General features: G+C 42.8%; 1 protein-coding gene across 5 annotated transcripts in view; it reads right to left on the bottom strand.

The window, feature by feature from the left end:
- The window catches only part of ENOX2 (ecto-NOX disulfide-thiol exchanger 2), a 43,261-nt gene that overhangs the window by 12,676 nt on the left and 8,671 nt on the right, over positions 1 to 21,914 (bottom strand). For 4 of the 5 annotated variants that reach the window (XM_079962994.1, XM_079962995.1, XM_079962998.1 and 1 more), the window contains exons 2-8: positions 14,934 to 15,050; positions 11,147 to 11,278; positions 10,066 to 10,203; positions 8,540 to 8,746; positions 6,856 to 7,089; positions 5,579 to 5,791; positions 2,370 to 2,476 (exon numbers count right to left, since the gene is read on the bottom strand). In XM_079962994.1, the coding sequence (XP_079819120.1) occupies positions 2,370 to 2,476; positions 5,579 to 5,791; positions 6,856 to 7,089; positions 8,540 to 8,746; positions 10,066 to 10,203; positions 11,147 to 11,278; positions 14,934 to 15,050 (1,148 nt within the window). Of the gene's footprint in view, positions 1 to 2,369; positions 2,477 to 5,578; positions 5,792 to 6,855; positions 7,090 to 8,539; positions 8,747 to 10,065; positions 10,204 to 11,146; positions 11,279 to 14,933; positions 15,051 to 21,480; positions 21,648 to 21,914 lie in introns of those variants that run through there. The other variant, XM_079962997.1, reaches the window with a different exon arrangement.

The following is a 21,914-nucleotide window of genomic DNA, read 5'->3' as shown; positions in this document are numbered from 1 at the left end:
GAAAGCACCTCCGGGTGCAAGTAGATAAATAGGGACCGCTTACCAGCGGGAAGGTAAACGGCGTTTCCGTGTGTGGCTCTGGCTCGCCAGAGCAGCGATGTCACGGTGGCCACGTGACCCGGAAGTGTCTCCGGACAGCGCTGGCCCCTGGCCTCTTAAGTGAGATGGGCGCACAACCCCAGAGTCTGTCAAGACTGGCCCGTACGGGCAGGGGTACCTTTACCTTTACCCAACCACTAAAAGTAGGTGGACTACGCATGACAGGGTGTTTTCTCTTACAGTACCAAAGGTGTGGAATTGCTCTCCAGACGGAGGCCAATCTGGCCCCATCATAGCCAGCTTCCTGCCACTCTGCAAAAACATGGCCCTTTCACAGAGCCCTTGGCAGACAGACAGCAAGATCATAAGCAACACTACTGTTTGGGCCAATTCTCTTTGTTGCATTTTTAGTTGCTTTTTATGCTTTATGGGATTCGTTAAGACAGAGAGGCAGGATAGCAGCGTTTTTATAAATAAACATAAATGAAAATGGTTTTGCAATAAGCATGCCAATTACTCCGCAGGCACAGCAGGACAGGATCTAAATTTCATTTATTTATATCCTGCGTTATTCTACTCCAGTTACGAAACTACCAATAAAATTATGCAGAATACTTGCCATATGTTCCAGATCACAATTACTTACCTGAAGCTGCCACAAACTGCAAGGAACCTCATTGTATATTTGTATTTTAAACCAGTTTTAACACATGCCCAGTTGCTTCTCACCCCAACTATTTATCACTGCGATCCAGAATAATCATGAGCAAACTATGAAATCACACAGAGTAGCACAGGCACCACTCTTGAACAAGGCCAGACATAAAGGCACCTTTGCTTAAAAAATGCCCTTCTATATCAATGTTAGTTATGGCTTGTTTGACAACTAAGCTATACCATGGTTTCATGTGAATCCTTACATCATTTGCAAGTATGTCTTAATGTAAGGCAGTATGGCAAAGTTCTGGCCCTCCAGCTGTTGTTGCATGAAAACTCCTATCATTTCTGACCATTGGCCATGCTGGCTGGTGCTGATGAGAGTTTGAGTCCAACACCAGAAGTTTCTGGGGAAGAACTTGGACTGTCTTCATTTCCATGTTTCTTATGTTCTCAGTTCTGCATGCCTGACAACTGAATGCATGCTGAACATTTTTAAAGCTTCTATGGATCTTCTTAACCAAGCCTGTCCGTCTCCAGCCCTTTCTAAATCATATAAGAATACTCAGCCTCTTCATAATTCTACAATGCACCACCACTTAGGGGCTTCGTTCAAATTATGCCTGGCACATTCGCCATTTCTGCTGTGGGCTTCAGTAGCAGACAGACTGCATGGTTGCCCAGAATTTAGAGTCAGAATAGGTCAAAGAGTCAAATCCTTGCAATAGCAGAACTTCTTTAAATCATACCTGACAGTAGTTCATCTGGTCTCATCAAATGTGTGGAGAGAGAAAGCATCCAGGGAAGGAGAATCCATACTCCTTTGTTCAACTGTTACAGCTAAGAATACTTATTCACATGAACCCAAGCTCATCTGCAACTTGAACCCAGCGCAACTGCTCTTGTCTCCATAGTGTCTGTCCCACGTGGGACATTTGTAGCCTTGTTACAGTCTAGCAGTGTAACAATGCTAGCACTGCCACATCTTTCCAGCCATTTAACCTAAGAAGAGCCCTGGCAGATCAGATTGAAGGCCCACCTAGACCAACATTCTGTCCCCACAGTGGTCAACCAGGAGCTTATGGGAAGCCCACCAGCAAGTCACCCCCCCTCCATGTTCCCAAACAGCTGACATTCAGATGATTGGAGGCTACAGATGATTACCTCCTTGCCATGGTTCTAGCTACCTAAGTTTTTATATGACTATTGTGTGTGTCTTAAAGCACCTGAATCCACCCTAGTATAATAGTGGTAGTAATTATTAGTATTATACCTCACCCATCTGATTGGGTCACGCTTGTCTCTTCAACATATATAAAACATAATAAAATGTTAAACATTAAAAAGCTTCCCTATACAGGGCTGCCCTCAGAACTGAAGAGAGCAGAGCTACTATCTTTAGGTCATGGGCATAATGCTGCCCAAAAATGCAAGTACAACTATTTCTAAAGAGCTTCATTCATATCCCACTATAATTCTGAGCTTCTTCTTAATAGTGCTCACCAATGGCTGTTCTCTTCCTCTCCTGAACTTCCTCGTGCTGTGTTTTGCTATGAACTTAGCTCCATGTGCGTTGCTACTTACCTTCCAGGGCAAGGCTGGAAAAATCCATCCTTTTATAAGCAAGCCTATAGGCCAAAGGGAGCTAACGAAAAGTAAAAGGAAGTACCAACCTCAGCTTGCTTGCACCATACGCTGATGTTCTTACGTTGCGCTTTCGTGAAATGGTCCCAAGCCTTTTGTTTGGATGCAGAATGGTACACGGCCACTATCTGCTCGACTTCAGTTTCAAAATCAGCAGGCAAAGCCAGGCCACAATATCATCCAGAGAGGGCAAGAGAAAGGAGTAAGAGAGCGGGATCAGGCAGGTAGTCCAGTGAATCTTTTTTCTTATGGTGCTTTGCTGGATGGAACCATAGCTGAGAAAGATGGCGCTCAGGAAGAAGCCAGAGCCACAGAACTTGGAGATCAAAGCAGACAACAGGCAAGATATGTTTGTATGTCCAATCAGGCAGAAGCCAAGTTAACAGAGTAAGCTGTCTTGATGAGGAGGGTGACACTAAACACTCAAAAAAGGAGTTTCTTAAAAAAAACTCAAGAGGAAGAAAAGCACTCATGTAAAAAGAAATAGATGCTTGGCCAGAGAGAGAGAGAGAGAGAGAGAGAGAGAGAATTTCTCCCCCACTTCACAAACATTGTGTCATAAATAGGGCTGGGTGTATTCCATAAATCTGTAACTGCAAATAAGTACTGGACCCAAAATCCTGCACACTGAATCTTACCTTGGTTTTTAATTCCATTTCTAGTCCTTACTACCAAAGTGATAGACTTGGAAAAATCTCAGAAGCAAAAAAGAAATGGAGTGTGACTTCCAGCGGAGCTTTAATATTCCCAATGGGTTGGCTTGCTTGTAACACGAAGGCAAACAATGGTTTAGCATGGGCTCCCAGAGAGGAAATCACAGCCACTTTACTTCTCCTCTTGTTGTTCTGCTGCTGCACTGCTCTGAGCTAAGCCATCATTTTAGCTCAGCATGTGATGAACCCAGGATTGTAGCTTGTCTCACTCCAGACAAACAACAGCAAGGTCTGTTCTTGGGTTTACAACTTATGGTTTGTCTTGATCGATAATAATAAATAATAATAATAATAATAATAATAATAATAATAATAATTTATTATTTATACCCCGCCCATCTGGCTGGGTTTCCCCAGCCACTCTGAATGGCTTCCAACAGAATATTAAAGTACAATAATCTATTAAACATTAAAAGCTTCCCTAAACAGGGCTGCCTTCAGATGTCTTCTAAAAGTCAGATAGTTGTTTATTTCCTTGACATCCGATGGGAGGGTGTTCCACAGGGCGGGTGCCACTACTCAGAAGGCCCTCTGCCTGGTTCCCTGTAATTTGGCTTCTCGCAGCGAGGGAACCGCCAGAAGGCCTCGGCGCTGGACCTCAGTGTCTGGGCAGACAGATCCTTTCCCAAAACATATTCCTGCAAATTTCTAGCCAAAAGGTTTAGACAAACCATGAACCTTAGTTCAGTCAACATACTGAGCCAAACCATGGCTTAGCTCAGAGCAGTAAAGCAGCAGAACGAGGGAAGGTGTGTAGCAGCAGCGATATCCTCTCTGAAAAGCCTCACACTCATGCATTTGTGCTGAGCATTTGGCTTAGCATTACATGAGAACCAGTTTTATGACTAGATTATTTTTAAAAATCACCACATGTACATATTTGCACAGCTTATATGAGAAGTTACAATGCATTGTTTTCCTCAGGATGGAATGTTATTTTAAACACCAGAGTAGAGCCCTGCTGGTGATGTGAAAAGTATGATATGCTACCCCACATTCAGTAAAGTAATACAGGTCCTTTCCCAAAACATATTCCTGCAAATTTCTAGCCAAAAGGTTTAGTTGTGAAAGATTATCTTCCCTGAAAGGAGCTAAAAATCCACCCCATAGCCACAGGTGATTGGCTTGAACACTGGAGAGGCTAATGAATTGCTCTTACCCTGGCTAAAGATTGACCAACACCAACATGATGGCAGGATTCAGGTCTGAGGTTCCCCCCAATTGCTACTTACTGTAACTCCTTCTGGAATCCAGGACCAATATATTTTTTTAAGGTTAACAGAATAAAACAATTCAAAACAAACACTAAGCAAACTGTAAGGGACTGCAGAATCCTCTTGGTACACTCAGGAGACGAATGGTCACACTGTGCTGTGATACATAACAAGGTGACCTTAAAAGGCCAGGAGGCTGCTAAGGTGTCGGCTTCCCCAGCAGTGAGGCAGTTGCTGCCTGCCAGGGACTTGGTTCGCTAGTTACTCAGTTCCAGAGAATGAAGGAGAGAAAGCTCTGCAGGGCATTCAATAGGAACAGAATCTCCTGGTTGGAAATGGTTAATAACAGGGCAATGAAAACTGCAGAACACTCCCAGGGCTCAGAAGAGCATCAAATGTTTTGTACATAACGTTTAAAGTGACGCAAAAAAGGAAAAATGAAGCAATATTACATTACCTTGAAGGCTTAAATCTCCCATTTAGTAAGATGATCTGTAGATCCTCAAAGGAACAGGAAGATAAGGGATTTGGCTATACACCTACCTTTGTTGCCTAAGCCTCTCAGCAATCACCAAAGGTACAAGGCTGTGGTTAACACAGGAGCAGCCTGCGGGTAGGAACATCACTAAGGCAGAAAATACCTGCACATCCCGAGTGTGAACAGAAATTAAGGAGACACTTCAAAGAAGATTCAGAAGCTTCAGCTGGTGCAGAAATAGGTGGTCTGTCTCCTGATGCAGTATGTATGATGCGAGTACATGACATCTACTAAGGCTCACTACCATGTTCTTTCCTGTGTCCCATCCCATTAATCACCCAAGAATGCTCTCGACTGTACCATTAGTTTCCCAAAGAAAATGTGCACCGTAGGAGTTTTGTGGGCTTTTTTATTTGTTGTGTCTGGGGACCATCCCCCCCCCCCCCCAGAAATCTATCAGAATAAGATTTTGATAGTTTTCCAGAAGCTTTGTAAGATTTTCTTGTTTCCACTGAGCATTAATGGCCTGGTGACCTTTCATTCATTTAAAATTAATTTTAATATCCAGCATTTTATCTGTTAAATGGTTTGTTATGTTTTTCCTTTTTTAAAAAGTTTGCTGGTTTTCTTTGACGTTTGTACGAATGCAGCATGGTGGTTTAGAAATTTGTAAGAAATAAACCTAAATATGTTTCCTAATAAAGGGCATGTATGTTCCGGATCTGTGTCTCTCTCTCTTGTTCAACCTTCAACTGGAAAAAAAGAAAACAAAAAATGGTACATTTCCATCAAGTGAAACTTTGAAATCCTGGTTGCAAGCCCCAAACACTTACACTGAGCAAGAATTCCTGAGAGTGCAAGCTTGAACTTCTCCTTTGCTTCTTCCATTTCCTTTTCATGGACTGCTTTCTCATTTGTAAGCCGGCGGATGTGGCTGTTGACCGACTGGATCATTGAGTAGAAGTTGTTTGCAGTCCGTCTGTTCACTTCCCCACGCTCTATCCAGGCCAGCAGTGTCTGTACCGCTTCCAAAAACTTGGAATCATCTGACCCAAGAGAGAAACACTGTTCAGGTACAAAGCACTGGTGAATTTTGCAAGTAATACTATTTAAATCATCGCTCCCTGTGTGAGAGTTTAAAACACAAAAACATAGTAAGATGTTTGATAGGCTAAAATGATATTGTTTTGTTACTAGTGCTCTGCCAAAGCTTCCTGTGGCTGCTATAGGGGTTCTTTTGTTATGTTTTTATGGTATAATGTATTTACATTTATATATTAAACATTAATTAAGTCACTTGGGGGACGCGGGTGGCTTTGTGGGTTAAACCACAGAGCCTAGGACTTGCCAATCAAAAGGTCGGCAGTTTGAATCCCCGTGAGGGGGTGAGTTCCTGTTGCTCGGTCCCTGCTCCTGCCAACCTAGCAGTTTGAAAGCACGTCAAAATGCAAGTAGATAAATAGGTACCGCTCTGGCGGGAAGGTAAACGGCGTTTCCGTGCGCTGCTCTGGTTCGCCAGAAGCGGCTTAGTCATGCTGGCGACATGACCCAGAAGCTGTACACCGGCTCCCTCGGCTAATAAAGCGAGATGAGAGCCGCAACCCCCGAGTCGGTCACAACTGGACATAATGGTCAGGGGTCCCTTTACCTTTTAAGTCACTTGGAGGTGTTCAGGTAACAAGCAACAGTCTAATTAATACTACTGTTTTGCATAGATTTGCATGAAATGATCCACCCAAGCAAGGCAAAACTCTGAAAGGCTGTGGTGGATGAGATTAACTCCACAGACAGTTGCAATGTACTCATCTGTTGTACGTCTACATGGGATGGATCACATCTCAGTGGAAGAGCATCTGCTTTGAATGCAAAATGTCTTGGGTGCAATCCTTAGAGTCCCCAGTTAAAAGGATCAGGTAGGAAGTGATGAGAAAGATCCTTCTTCTTCCAAGACCCTGGAGAACCACAGCCAGTCAGAGTATACAGTACTGGGTAAGAAACAGATAACTCATCTGATAAGGGTACAGGACAGCTTCCTATGTTCCAAACCACCTGCCACAATCCCCATGCAACAGCCTGCCAGTTTGGGACATTATACTACAGCCCTATGTACCTTTTAGCTTCTCAGCAACAATACTGCACTCATAATATGAATAGTGGACAACAGGAGGTGGGGAGGGAGGGTGGAACTGTTTTTCTGCCATCCTTCTGCGATGACGCTCTTCCCGGGCAAGCATCCGCTGCTTGCATTCCCACTCGTAGAAATCATCCCGGGCTTGAGCAAAATCCACGTGCAGGCGCCCTGTGTCCTTTTTATCAGTGCTGGAGCCCAGCCTGATGCGATAACCTGGCAATGATAGTTACAGAAACAACCATCAGCAGTTTCCCTGTGATAGTGAAGTTTTTAATGTTTGATCTTTTATTGTGTTTTTAATATCCTGTTGGAAGCCACCCAGAGTGGCTGGGGATACCCGGCCAGATGGATAGGGTATAAGTAATAATTTATTTATTATTATTATTATTATTATTATTATTATTATTATTATTATTATACTGTTCCTCTGTTTCCCCCATCTGCAACATGGGGGTCTGCCTGCTTTGTCTCCAGAGACTGCCAGAGACACCTATCAGAGGAAATGTGAACAGCTACAACTCAGGCTTAATAACATCCATGTTCAAACTGGATAAAGAAATGAACATCAACTGCTACACATGCTCATCCACACATATCAATATGTTTGATTTATCAATGATTGTATCACATGTATGATGCAGACCAGCTACACAGATCAAAAACACTTCAGGTAAATTCTGTTTGAAATTGTAACTGCAATATTTGCTAAGTTGTAAACATCACAAAGTAGGCTACATGGGAAGGGTGAGCATCAGGTGAAAGGTTGCTGCGGTTTCTGTTAAGTTGCTGAAGCCTTGCCAGATCCCTCTTACAACTCTGGAGGTGGTTCTCATAGGGTACAGTGACACTGACTGGACAACACATGTTATTCCAGAAGGGAGGCTAACCTCCAAAGTTCTCCAAAGAAGCCATGTTGGTTCTGGATAGTTTGAAAAGGTGGTAGTTTTCAATAATCAGCAGGTATTATAAAGATTTCAGGCCCTGAAGGAGCGCCTCCACCCTTGTCATTAAGCCCAGCCACTGAGATCTAGCTCAGAGCCCAAGCAGAGGACCTTTTTTGGTAGTGGTGCCCACCCTGTGGAATGCCCTCCCATCAGATGTCAAGGAGATAAGTAACTACTGTATACAAGGTTTACCTTTAGGAGACATCTGAAGGCAGCTATGTATAGGGAAGTTTTTAATGTTTAATGTTTTATTATGTTTCTGTATATGCTGGAAGCTGCCAAAAGTGGCTGGGGAAACCCAGTCAGATGGGTAGGGTACAAACAACAACAACAACAACTATCATCATCATCATCATTAATCATAGAGACTCACTGCTTGTTGCACTAGAATTATTCCCTCTCATCGTGAGCTGTGCAGCTCACAAGAGTTCCTTACTGTTGTTTCATGCTGACATTTTTTAGCTTGTTGGAATTTTGGAATTGGGCATTTTTCTGTTTTTATTAGACAAATTTATGAAAGCTATTCACAATGGTCTGTGTCACCACCGCATGTTATAGTGAAGTTAAAAGACTCCTTAGCCAAATAACTGAAACTGGTGAGAGATGACTGTACAACTGGGAAAATGGAAGGGGACACAACAGACATGACTGCATGTGGCTTTTGCAACTCTACAGAAGAAATTATCTCTGAGTCAAAAGCAAAGACAAACAATATCTACCAGACAAATAAATAGCCTTGTCCACCATGTATTCCTCAGAAAAACGGATGTGGCAGAAGTGCTTTTTGCTCTTCCGAAGCGCTAAGATCTCTCCACACTGCTCAAAAATCTCCACAACAGTCTCTTCTGTTGCATTTTCCGGCAGTCCTCCAACAAATACCGTCTTGCATCCAGGAGGTCTTTCCCTTGTGGTGGGAGGAGGGAGATCTAAGGACAACAAGAAATATGATACATAATCTTGCCACAAGCAAAAGACATCTGGTATTCAACTACAATCCGAAAACAACTGCTGCGCATTTGTGTTTTAAGTGTCAGAAGGCTTGGCCACCCCTAGCCTCTTCCACACTTGCACTTGTCCTGTGCCTAGAAAGCAGAGAACTAAGTGGTGTTCCACTTGCCCCATGTGGTTTTGCCTTTGCCCTGCAGGTTTTCCCAGGGGAATGTGGCAGGGCAAATGGAAGTGTGGATGAGCCTTCAACCTTGCCAGGCAAAGTTATATCCTGCCAGCCTTAAAATATCAAAAATCAATATCTTTCCAGGACAGCATGCTTCCCAAAGAAGAAAATATCCTCTCTTTTTGGCGACAGCTCACTGCTAGATTCATACTAAAAATAAACTGCAAGAACAGTGCACAGCCAAATACAAACACCCTTATACTATTGGACACAATACCACCAGCTTTATAAAAAGGGGGAAATGAGGGTCTATAAAAATTACTTGGGTTTTCTTTTTATTACTGCTTGCTTTTTAGCAGCCTGCAGCAACAGCTGTGCAAAACTAGGCTTCCATTTGGAAAATGTCCTATGCATTTTCATGTTCCAATCTATAGCCCAGCATACTGCACAATCAGCCCTTCATGATGTCGAAAATCTTATTTTTTAAAAAAAGATTTGCAACCTCATGTCTATAGCTTCCTCTTCCAATTACTCCCTGACCTTGAAAATATTCTAAAACAGAGAGGGTTCAACTAGAAAGTGTTAGAGATGTACTGCCAAGCAGACTAGAGCTGAGTTCTGGGAAGTTACGCACTTACCTCCCTTCCCTTCATCAAGTGGCATTCTAGACCAGGGATGGGTATCATGCAACTCTCCAGAAGTCGCTGGACACCAACCCTTGTGATCCTTGACTGCTACTGGTTCTCCCTGCCACTGATTCCCCCACAACCACCTCTAGACTGCTGTTTTAATCAGTAATGTTTGCTTCTCCATTTTGCCTCTCATTAAGTGGACAGAATCAGCAATCAGCACAGCAGGGTAGTACAGAGATGGCCTCACCCTTTGAGGACATGAAGATGCTTGAGGCTCCCAGCGCTGCCTTTGAGGTGGTCCTGGCCATCTCTACAATCTAAAAGCTATTCTGACTTGGCCAAACTATAAAAAATATCCTGTTGGGAAAAGAGCTTCTTCTTCCCTCCATGATCTGTACATCCACCAGATGTAAAGAGGGACACCATTAGATGTCCCTCTTTACTTTCAATATTTCCCAATTGATCCCAGTGCAACTGCAAGAATTATGGCAAGGATTACTTGAGTTAGGTGGGAAGAGTGTGCAACTTTTGCAATGAATGATCTCCTTAATCACTGGTGGTGGCACTATTTCCAAGCCAGACATCAAGGGACTGATTGGTGGGATCCCAGTCATCATTCCAAGGGCAGGGTCGAAATCTGAAATAGAGAGGATATCAAGCTAGAGTGTTTCGGCTGCAACTGCACAATAATTCTAACTAGGAAAGCAGATTTTTTCCATCAATAAAATCAAAACTTAAAGGACGTGAGAGATACATAAAGCAATGAGTCTGGAGAAGCAGAGCCATTTGGCAGCCCACATTATCCCACAAAAGCCAGTTCTCATGCATGGGAGGACAAAGATGCGGGCAGGCAGGATTGAAGAAAAAGAGAGCCCACAGTATATCCCAACACTGGGAGATTAGCCTCAATTCCTGCTGGTTTTGTAACTGAAATGACAGCCATGCATACCACCACACTGAAAGCTGGTTCACGCATCTGTTTTGCCTCTTCCACTCCAGGCTGCCTTGCCTTCTTTTAATTTTTTTAAGGAAACTTTTTAAAAAGTGCTTAACGGCTCCATAGATGGAGTGGAGGTGTTTTTTGGTAACATACAAGAGGATCGGCCAATCAGGCCAATCACAGCCAGATTCTGCTTTAAAGTTGCAGAGCTGTTTTTTGTTTATTATCTCAGCCACTCCAATGGGCCAAGTAGACAGAGTGCTCAGCTGATTGTCTAGTCTTGCAAAGACCCTTTCAAAGTGCTATTTTGCAGGGTGTTTTGCAGGTGCTGCCAATCACCTGATTAGTGAAACCTGCAAACACCCTTTCAAATAATCCAAGTTTTGACCTACCCCATAACTGACATCTTTTATGACTTCCAATAGATGTGGGACAGATGGGCATGGCTTCCCTGAAAATGGCCTTGTTGGCTAAATAAGGAGGCCTAACAGCCTAATCAGACACAGGCCAGAGGTTTCCCACCCATTTTAGGCTATGGATCTTGTGTGTTCTCTGAACATTTACTCCCCTTAACACTCCACTGGAAAAATTAAGCATTGCGTGCTTGCAGCGGTGATACCAAACCAAGAGCACAACCTACCAGGCAAAAGAGGATCTCCTGTTATTCCCATTGGTGCCATCCCCAAGTTATTCATTGCAGTGGTCCAGGCTGTTGGATCTGACATGCCCAAATCCATTGGAGGAGACTCTAGACTCAGATTTGGGATGCTGTCTGCAGAAAGGATTATGATTGACAAACATATTAACAAATGTACTTTTTTAAAAATTATCAGCATTACTTACCCCAAACTGGAAGAGAAAGTGATAGAAACCAAATAAATCACCCCTATGAAATGACACCCTGCATATCTTGGCAAATGATGGGATAAATTCTAAGGGGAGAGTAGGATGCAACAAATACTCGCTTTAGGCACAAACTATTTGATGCAAACCACATTTGCCTGTGCTCCTCTCCCGAGTATCATCCCATCCCCCATGTACCAACGTCTTGTTCTTTCCAAAATAAGAGCTCTAGTTGTAAAGGCACAAGTCTTAAAATAGATCTGAGCCAGCACTTATCATGGGCCCCAGAATGATCCTCTGATGGCAGAGTATAACCCCTAAAAAAAACACACTAGGCCATAATCCAGGGCAAAGTCCATGTGTTATCTGCATGTCCAAAGGCCAAATCCCACTGTCAAACTCCTGAATACATTTTCAAATTCTCTCCCATCTGCCCCAAGCTTAAAAAACAGTGGAGAGATTTGGCATAAGAGCAGCTTCAAGTGGCAAAGTCACACACAAAACTTAGTACATCGCAATGCCATCTTAGATCTCATGCTGAGTACTAGTAGTTTAAATTTGTTTATTCTTTTACTTATATCCCACCCTTCATCACAAAGCCCTTCATCTCAAGGCAAGTAACAGCAGCAGGGTTGCCATATTTCAAAAACTGAAAATCCAGACACAAAAGTTGTTGTTTTGGCCAAAGTTGTTGATGCCCATACATTTCAGCAATTTCCACCTGGATACTGTTTCCAATGGCTGAATCCTGGGAATGTCTGGAAAATTACGGTCTTATGGCAACCCTAAACAACAGGGCAATACACAAGTAATGGAATTACCAGGAGGACCTCCCCAGCCCATCTTGAAGTTGGAGCGGGACAATAGGAAAAACACTGACTGGCAAAAACTGCTTCTAGGGAATCTCACCTCGCATACTAATGACAGTTCATCTGTCCTTCTCTGTCTGAAATAATTATTCGGCTCCTCCCCTTGTACCTGCGATTACTCTATTCCAGCTCAACAGTGAAGGGAAAGCACTGGGGATGGAATGCTTAGAATGAGCCAACAGGCCCTTGCACATCTCATCAGATCAATTTCCACTGCAACAGGTGTACTTTACATCCTCTGACCCATTCCTTTAATTGCCTGAAGAACTTACAATTCAATTAACTCCTATCTTTCCTGGCCACTGGCCATACTGGCTGTGGCGGATGAGAGTGAGAATCCAACAATATCTGGAGGGCCACTGGTTCCCCATCCAATGCTCTGTTGGGGCGGGCGCTCATCAAGAGTAAGAAAGTTTTCTGCTTCATGCAGTATCATTTTAGCACAATCATCAACCCTGATGTGTAGTCTGGGGCTCTAATTTCCTTTTGGATGGCTTTGCTATTTTCAGCAGGTTCCATATCACAAATCCCCAAAATAAGAACAATCCCACATTTTTGCATGCAACTGATCCAGGTTAAATGGTATTGCTATGAGTTTGTGGGTGCCAGGCCTCTCTAATCCCTGGATTCAGCAAGTGTTAAAAGCTAATCAATCCAAGCTAGCTTTCTGTGAGTTGATAGCCTGGGTGATGAGCCATTAAGAGGGATTAAGGACTCTGTGGGAGATGGCAAATGAGCCCCTCCCTCCACTCACAGATAGTGAGAAGGACAAAAGTTAGAGTTGAGAGTGAGCAGTGATGTGTCCGAGAAGCAAAATAGCAAGCAGAGTGACCGAGAGCCATGATGGATCTCTGCTTGAATCCAGTGCTGCAGCTATGGAAGAAACAATGCCCATTCGAGGTTTTAATAGTGTGAACCCCTGCATAGCCGGCTCAGGTTGTATATATGTGTAAATAAACCATATATCCTAAAGACTCAGCTGTGCCTCATTCCCAAAAGGAAACATGAACCCTGGGTAAGTGCCTGGAACCCCTGGAATCTCACACCACTTGGAAGTTAGGGGTGTGTGCAACTGTATCTATATTGGGCTAATGAAAATTGGTAAAGGAACATATAAGCTATTGAGTTTCACAGAGCTGTTCATCCAACACAAGGAGTTACCTAGCTTGGGAAATTTTGTGAAATTCAAGTCGTATTTCTATATCAACCTGCATTGGCTCAATTAAATATATGCTTTTCCTTAGCTTGTGTTTCACATACTTTGGGATCATCATGGCAATGTCCATGTTTCATTCCAATTTTTTATGGCAGTGAGGGTGTCTTCTAAGGAAGGATAAGAAGTACTTTGTTTTTGCTACTGCATATCAACCAGACCAACAAACATAAACCCCCAATTCAGATTCATCCTGACTCAAGCACGTACACAGCTGTGACTCGCTGACTTCTGGCTATCAAGTGACAAGTAACAGAAATCCCAGAACTCAGGATCCCTGGCATGGAATGAGCTAGAATAACAGGACATTTTTCCATTCTAAAAGTGAGCCTCCGTTCGCTTAGGTTCTCTCATGCAGCCCCACAACTAAAATTATAAACACAATTTAAAACATTAGATTTTAAAAGCCAATTAAATCATCCAACACAATGCGGTAGATAAAAACAGCAACCATTAAAATTACAGACCAACAATCTTATTCAGTTAAAAGCTGCAAAAAACAATTGTGTGTTTTAAGGCCTGCTTATATACAAACAGACTGAGTATAAGACAAACATCCTGGGGGAGTAAGTTCCACAGTGATGGGGCCACCAGTAAAAAGGCCCCGTTTCCCCCCACTTCCAACCTGATGAATCTTAAAGGCAGACCTACAAACAGGACTTCTATGGCCAATATCAGGGTTGGGCAGGTTCATGTAAAATATAGGTAGCCCTTCAGATATCCTGGTCCCAAACCATTTAGGTTTTAAAAAGTAACCGCCAACACTATATCTGGGCCTGAAAACTCACTGGTAATGAAAGTAGCAAGTGTAGAATTGGTGTTATATGCTCTAGTCATCTGGCCCCCCAAAGCAACCGGGGAATGCATTCTGTACCAGCTGAAACTTTTGAACAGTGTTTGAGGACAGCCCCACATACAGCATGTTAAAGTAGCATAATTGGGATGCAATCAGGGCATGGACTACTGTGGCCAGCTCCACTTTCTCCAGATAGAGTAACATCTTATGTATCAGTTATTTATGGGTACAGATTCCATCAGCAACTTCCTAAAAAACAGCAAGTCCAGGAGAATCCCTCAGACTGTGTGCCTGGTCCTTCAGGTGGAGTGCAACCTCATCAACTCTGGGCACACACTATGGTCCAGGGCACCATGTTTCCTACCCGCAGTGCCTCTGTCTTATCCAGATTAAGCTTCAGCTTGTTTGCCCTCATCCATCCTAAAACCCCTAAAACTAGAAGGTGGAAACGATGAACAGAGTTGTACATCATCCACAAACTGATGACGCTTTAGCCCAGACTTCCAAACTATTTCTCCCAGCAGCTTCATGTACATGTTAACAAGTCAAGACAGGAGAAACAGAAGTGGTCATGGAGAGGAAAGAACTTTCCCAGTACCATCTTCTGGGTCTGTCCTGTTGTGTTCTTGTATCCCCCATTCATAGTTAAGACATCCCCCAGGCACAAACACAGCTTGCTACACCACATGCACAATTCATGGCCTACCTGTAGGCAAATTTATCCTCTTCCGTTTCTGGCTTGCCTCGCCTCCATTTTCAGCAGGGCTGCTATTGAATGGCAGAGGTTTGCTATTGCCAGGGTCAAAGGGCAGGTGGTTTAGTCCTGAGAGAGACGGAAAAGGGAAGAATTTGTCAAGAATAGCATTTGATCCCTTCTAATTTTCAAACGCAGGTGGCGCTGTGGCGCTGTGGAGACGCAGGTGGCGCTGTGGGTTAAAGCCTCAGCGCCTAGGGCTTGCCGATCGAAAGGTCGGCGGTTCGAATCCCTGCGGCGGGGTGCGCTCCCACTGCTCGGTCCCAGCGCCTGCCAACCTAGCAGTTCGAAAGCACCTCCGGGTGCAAGTAGATAAATAGGGACCGCTTACCAGCGGGAAGGTAAACGGCGTTTCCGTGTGCGGCTCTGGCTCGCCAGAGCAGCGATGTCACGCTGGCCACGTGACCCGGAAGTGTCTCCGGACAGCGCTGGCCCCTGGCCTCTTAAGTGAGATGGGCGCACAACCCCAGAGTCTGTCAAGACTGGCCCGTACGGGCAGGGGTACCTTTACCTTTACCTTTAATTTTCAAACAAATCCTCAATACTCAAGTGCAAGCCAAATGTTTTCACAACACAGCCTCAGAGAGTGAAAAGCCTGAAGTAATACAAGAAAATACTGCACTATTCACCTACTGATGCACTGCTAGGAAAAGAGGTTGGCAATTGGCAGCCCACAGAACAAACACGGGCCAAAGGGGATGCAGGCCCTCCCCACACAGCTGCCAACCCTCTTCTAACTGCTTAGGGGAAGCAGACAATTTGCATACTTCTTTATGGATCTAAATTAGTCCCATAACTGTAAAAGCTATTCTACCTTCTTTTTAGTCAAGTATTTCTATATACCATTGAGGTCAAGAGCTGCCGGTATTTTTATAATTTGAAAGGCATTTGATAAAAGGATTGTGATAGTAATTTTATGGTCTTAGATATATGGTAATGTTCATAACCGCACATACATAGATCAACACAGGAAGGCTAACCTGGAACCATTTTGATTCCTAAACTGAGCAAATGTTTTCTCTGCAAGGTCAAACTGGAAAAGCCTCCCCATTGTCTCTTTCCTCACAAATCCCGTCTTAAGGACACATTTAAGATATGAATAAGGTGTGAGCCTGTGACCTGGCCCAGGAAATAAGTATTTTACCACTACAAAAGAATGGCCAGGCTCCCCAGGCAATCCAATCAAGTAACTTGCCAGGAGATAAACTGTGACAGGAGAAAAACAACATTTAAATTTCTGTGATGTAGGTGGGATGTATCTGAGGGGTGGTCTTAGGTTACACCCCTTCTGTGATGTATGCATAATGTTTCTGGGGGTGGTCTTGATCTAGAGAATGGGAATTTCAAAAGTCTTTATAAGCCCTTGCACAGCATTTTTGTGGGTCCTCTTCCTCTCCTGCGTGTGAGGGGAGCACCCTGTTGCAACAGATTAATAAAGATCAAGCTTACTAGCTGCTTTGCTTCTCAATATTCTCTGGTTGGCCTCTGTTATTTTCTCCCACCAATAGGGAACCTATGTAAGGACTCTATATGGGCTCTTGGATACCCCATAAGGGAAAAGGGTATATTTTTTTATTTACAACAGGATGACTATGTATACAGTACTTAGATTATTCTCTGCTGTACAGGGACTAGTAGTTTAAAAAAAATGAATATTTTTTTAAAAACAAACAAACAGGAACTTAATAATTGATGGCCACTGATGCTGCTGGTGCTGAATACCTTCCATAGAAATCTGAAGTCCAGCTTTGTGTTGTGGTACTAGGAAATGGGGGGGGAACGGACGAGAGAGAGACAAGCTTCAGAAATTTGTTTGCAATTAACCTTGGCAGCTAGCACAATTGGTTATGACAACAAATACAGGATACAAGTGGTAAGACTGTCTAGCATTGCAACACCTCAAAAGCAAGAGGAAAGCTTAACTGAACAGAACATCTTGACTAAGTTCTCACTAATATGGCTTATCACATAAGAAGAACCTGGAGAAGTGAAAGGGTCCTTTTGTAGCAAAGAGGGAATGAGCTGTTGTGAAGGAATTATCCTGGCATGTTGTGTGTCAAGCAGACTTGCCTCTTGAGGACAGAACTTTATTTGATGATGCTAGGTGTTAAACCCTATGCTAATCCCAAAGCCTTGGTGAGAGTAGCGGCAACAAGTCTCAGCCATCACTGGGATGGTTGGAGAGTCTTGGGGCACTTCAGAACGATAAACATTTACTGCTAGAGCATTCCCTACATAGTCAGGTTTACATTTCCTGCACCTGGAACCAAGGCTGCAATAGTGACAGTCTTCTCTCTTGCCAGAATGCTGGGACAGACATGTTGGAAAACTCTGAACGGAGATGTTTAAAGTAAATGTATAGACTTCAGTTCTGCATACACCAGGGCCACACAATTTGCAACCTACCAAACACAGACTCATTGCACACAGACATGCTGTTACAACACCTCTCAATTTTATTTCATTTCATTTATTTCATTTACTGTACTGGCCTGAATATAAGCCTGACTTTCCCCCCAAATTCTGACTGTGAAAAGTTAAAGCGAGGCTTAAATTCACGACCTTACAAAAACTGGCTTTTATGATATCACTGCTGAAAAAGACATATCTAAGCCAAAGCAATCTTCTAAGAGCTTGAGAATACTTCCCAGCCTAGATCCATGAGGATCAAGAGGAGCTAAACACCTTTCTAGAGATGTTTGAGAAAATTATTATTTCTTTGCTATGAACTAACTTGATCTGTACTTCTCAAAGCTGCAAATCAGAATATAACTATCCTTTGGGATTCGCACATATTTACATTTTGCAAGGTATTTTTAAAGCAAAAACTTTATCAAAACATGTTTTAAATTGCATTGTTTTGAGATACATATATTCAGAAATGTGATCCTCCCTCCCCCAGCACTGCTTTTAAATGGGGCAGACCAGACATATGAATGAACACATACAAAAGTGACAGGGAACCAAAACAGTCCAATCTGCCCAATCCTATAGTTCCCTTACAGAGATGGTCCCAATATGGTCCTTTTGTAAATTAATTATTTATATAGCACCATCTACCTGCCTGCCACTTTGCAGAGGATAATGACAGGCCCAGCGGAGTTTACGATCTATAACTTAACACGGGAAATAAAGTGAGGAAGGTGGGGTTAAAGAGGGGATAAGTGGACTACGCAGAATTAGACAAGCTAACAGGAAGGATCCGAGACCGGCGGGACCAGAGGTTTACCAAGGACTGGACTAAATTTACTGAGTATTTGAAAAGTATTTGTGATGATCAGATTATGTTTGTAGGACTACAAGAAGTTCTGTGAGGAGTAATTTAAGAAATATTGTAAAAATGGAAAGGGAGAAATGATTTGTTAGAAAAGGTAAAGGGAATATTAAGTTAAGAATTGCAGGAGAAATAATCAAGACAGACAAGGACATATGTATAATAATTTGTGTGGTATGTCTTAAAAAAATTTGTATGCTAAAAATTAATAAAAAATATTATTAAAAAAACAGGGGATAAGTGTGTGCTCATCTGAGTTACACACACAAAAGTTTAACTTCAGTAGGGGTAGGGATTAAAGAGTTAATTAAGCATCCAAAAACAGCAATAGGAAATCCCTTGCAAGTTGATGTGGTGACAGAGAATCTTTGTGCTGCTATTACAACATCAACAAACCAAAACCAAACATTGAAGCACTTGCCTGTGACTGTCGTAGGACAAAATAGCAAGTGAAATGAAAGAATGAGCAGATTTAGTACAATTTGCCTTAATCACCATAACCTGATTTTGGGAACTCTGACATGGCTCTGACATTAGGATACGTTTGTAGTTGGAGGAGTTCACAGCGAAGCCGAAGCTTTGGGAACCATCTGTTCCAAGTTATTTAGTAGTTCACACTTTCCAAGAAGCAAATGAAAAGAATGCAAAGCGCCTGGAATATGACTGAAGGACTTGGAACCCCTAATCCAAGACACAAGTGCATTCTTGAAACACTGCAGCTAATTTTAAAGGAATTGTGAAGGCACCAGCAATTGAGAATACCATCCACAAGCTGCTTGGTTACAATGTTGTTATTGCCATGTGCCCAAGGGTGTGGTCTGCAGAAATGCGCAAAGAAAATAGCACCAAGGGGCTTATGCAGCTGATCAGCACAAAGTTTACCCTATACAGTGGTACCTGGGGTTACAGATGCTTCAGGTTACAGACTCCGCTAACCCAGAAATAGTACCTTGGGTTAAGAACTTTGCTTCAGGATGAGAACAGAAATCATGTGGCGGTGGTGCAGCAGCAGCGGAAGGCCCCATTAGCTAAAGTGGTGCTTCAGGTTAAGAACAGTTTCAGGTTAAGAACGGACCTCCGAAACGAATTAAGTATGTAACCAGAAGTACCACTGTACATAGATACACCACAAACTTACATTGATTTTATACCACCTCAAGTGTCCTGGTTTTTCTCAAAAGAATTCCTGGAACTGTAGTTTATAAGGGTGCCAAGTACTCTCTCTCAGAGATCTCGAACACCTAAGGAAGTACAACTCCCAGCGTTTCTTAGTTACATAGAATGCCTATTAAACCACTTTAATTCTATGGTATAAAGATGTACATAGTCTGCAAAACAGTCTTGCAAGTTTCAATTCAAAACAGGGCTGCATCACTTATTCCCCTGGATGTTTACTTGGTATTAAGTCTCACTGAGTTTAATGGGGCTTGCTCCTCTAGGTGTTAAAGCTACAGTTTCCATTCCACCCTGTTTTCAACACAATCAATGCAGTTTCCATTCTGCCGCAGATCAGTTTCCACGAAATACTGCGCTGTTTGACTCACGGTCTGCTATTTCACGTAACTTACATAATCAATGACAAAATTATTTCCACACCAATCAATTCAATATAAAAGAAGTGTAAAAACAATGTAAAAAAATACTATGTATTGGTTGAAACAACCAATTTGCAGGAGAATAAAGATTGTACTTGCTGGATTGATTTCTCTTCTGGACCTTGGATAGAAATAGTGGCAATTTCCACTCCCACTAAAATTCTCTGATGTTCCAACCTGCTCCCGAATAAGCATGCATAGGATTTGCAGCCACCGTTTATTTAAAACATATTGACAAAAAAGTGTGACTGGTTATTTGGAAAGCAAATTAAAATAAAATAAACTGCATCTAAACTGCTCACCAGAGATGAGGGGGTTGCACTGGCACAACCCAAGACCTACCTACTGCAAACACACTCAGCCCAGGAGACATTGGATTTCAATTGTGCTGTTAGGATGGTGACAGCTCAAATTCATAAGGAATAACTTGCCAAACTGCTAAATACAGTGGTACCTCAGGTTACATACGCTTCAGGTTACATACACTTCAGGTTACAGACTCTAGAAATAGTGCTTCAGGTTAAGCACTTTGCTTCAGGATGAGAACAGAAATCGTGCTCCGGCGGCGAGGCAACAGGAGGCCCCATTAGCTAAAGTGGTGCTTCAGGTTAAGAACAGTTTCAGGTTAAGAACGGACCTCCAGAACGAATTAAGTACTTAACCTGAGGTACCACTGTATGGCCCACATCATGAATAGGGCAGGAAATATCTATGCTGCTACTCTAGCTTCCTCACTCCCATTGTTTTAAAACAGGGGTCAGCAAACTTTTTCCACTGTCCCTCAGACCTTGTGGGGGGGCCAGACTATATTTTTTGGGGGTGGAGGAACGATGCAAGAGCACCACGAGCCCCCTTACCTGTGTCTTGCGAGCGACAGGGGCTGGCGGTGGTGGCGGGGGGATGATGAGCAGCGCGCAAAAGGGCTCTGGAGAGGGGCTGCTTAAAATGGCGGCCGCTTGAGCGCTGCTGCTGCTGCTGCTGTTGGCACCAACAAAACCCAGCCTTTTTCCTCCTCTAGGCAGGGCGGGAAGAAGCTAGGAGGGAGGAGGAGGCGCCACCATGTGAGAGAGAGGGAAAGAACGTGCGCACCTGCAATCCACATGGTGATTCCCGGACCATCCGTGGGCTGGATCCAGAAGGCAATTGGGCCTGATTGGCTTGCAGCCCTTAGTTTGCCTACCCATGTTTTAAAAGCTACAATTTTTAAAGCTACAGAGCCAAGAAGTACACCTCTCCTGTTTATGAAAAATGGGCTTTCATAGAAACTGAAACAGACTACTTTAAAGCAAAGTCTGCAAAAACAATTGCCAACTTCTTAGTTGCAAATTCAGCTAAATCTAAAGATTAAATCTAAAGGCTTACAACAGCAATACAATTACACACTGTGCCATCTGTAGTCCCACATATTTCAAAGGAAAAATGTGGGGGGAGTACCAAAGGAAACATAACGCATACATTGCCTAAAAACATTTAAAAACATTATTCCATATTTACGTACTTATAGATAACCTGTTTGGGGAAGCTAAAACAGACCCCAAAAATGCAGTTGGCCACATTTGATTTAGAAATTAATTAAAACAGCAGCATATGATCTTTTTAGGACCAGATGAAAGGAAAAATAAATCGATACCTTGTGAGTTTCATGGAATTCTCCATCAAGCAGGGTGTAAAATAAAAAAGGGGGAGGGGTATTAATGAAATTGGAGATTATAACTTGTGTATCTACTAAAAGCAAAGTCAACAGAGACCGAAGTGGAAAGCAGTATGTACAACCACACTGTATTACTTTCCACTCTGACTTCTATTTGAGACATTTTGTTTCACTCATAGAAAAAGTAACAGCATTAGGTGGTAAAAGGTAGACTTCCTCCTTTTCTATAATTGCTTGACAATAAATTTGGTATACTCAAAGAATACAAAGGTGCCCTGAGCAGCAATAGAATCAGTTTCAAATATCTGTTGTTCTTTAACATTTTCAGTGGAAAGCAATTGTTGTTTCTCCATCCCAGTATACTTTGATGCAATTTAATATATTTTGCTCTTGGCACAATCTTAAGAGCTTCC

Source organism: Podarcis cretensis (assembly GCF_951804945.1).
Source record: "Podarcis cretensis genome assembly, chromosome: Z".
Classification (NCBI taxonomy): Eukaryota; Metazoa; Chordata; class Lepidosauria; order Squamata; family Lacertidae; genus Podarcis; species Podarcis cretensis.
The sequence above is the reverse complement of the archived record's forward strand: the minus strand, read 5'-3'. Positions and strand labels throughout refer to the sequence as shown.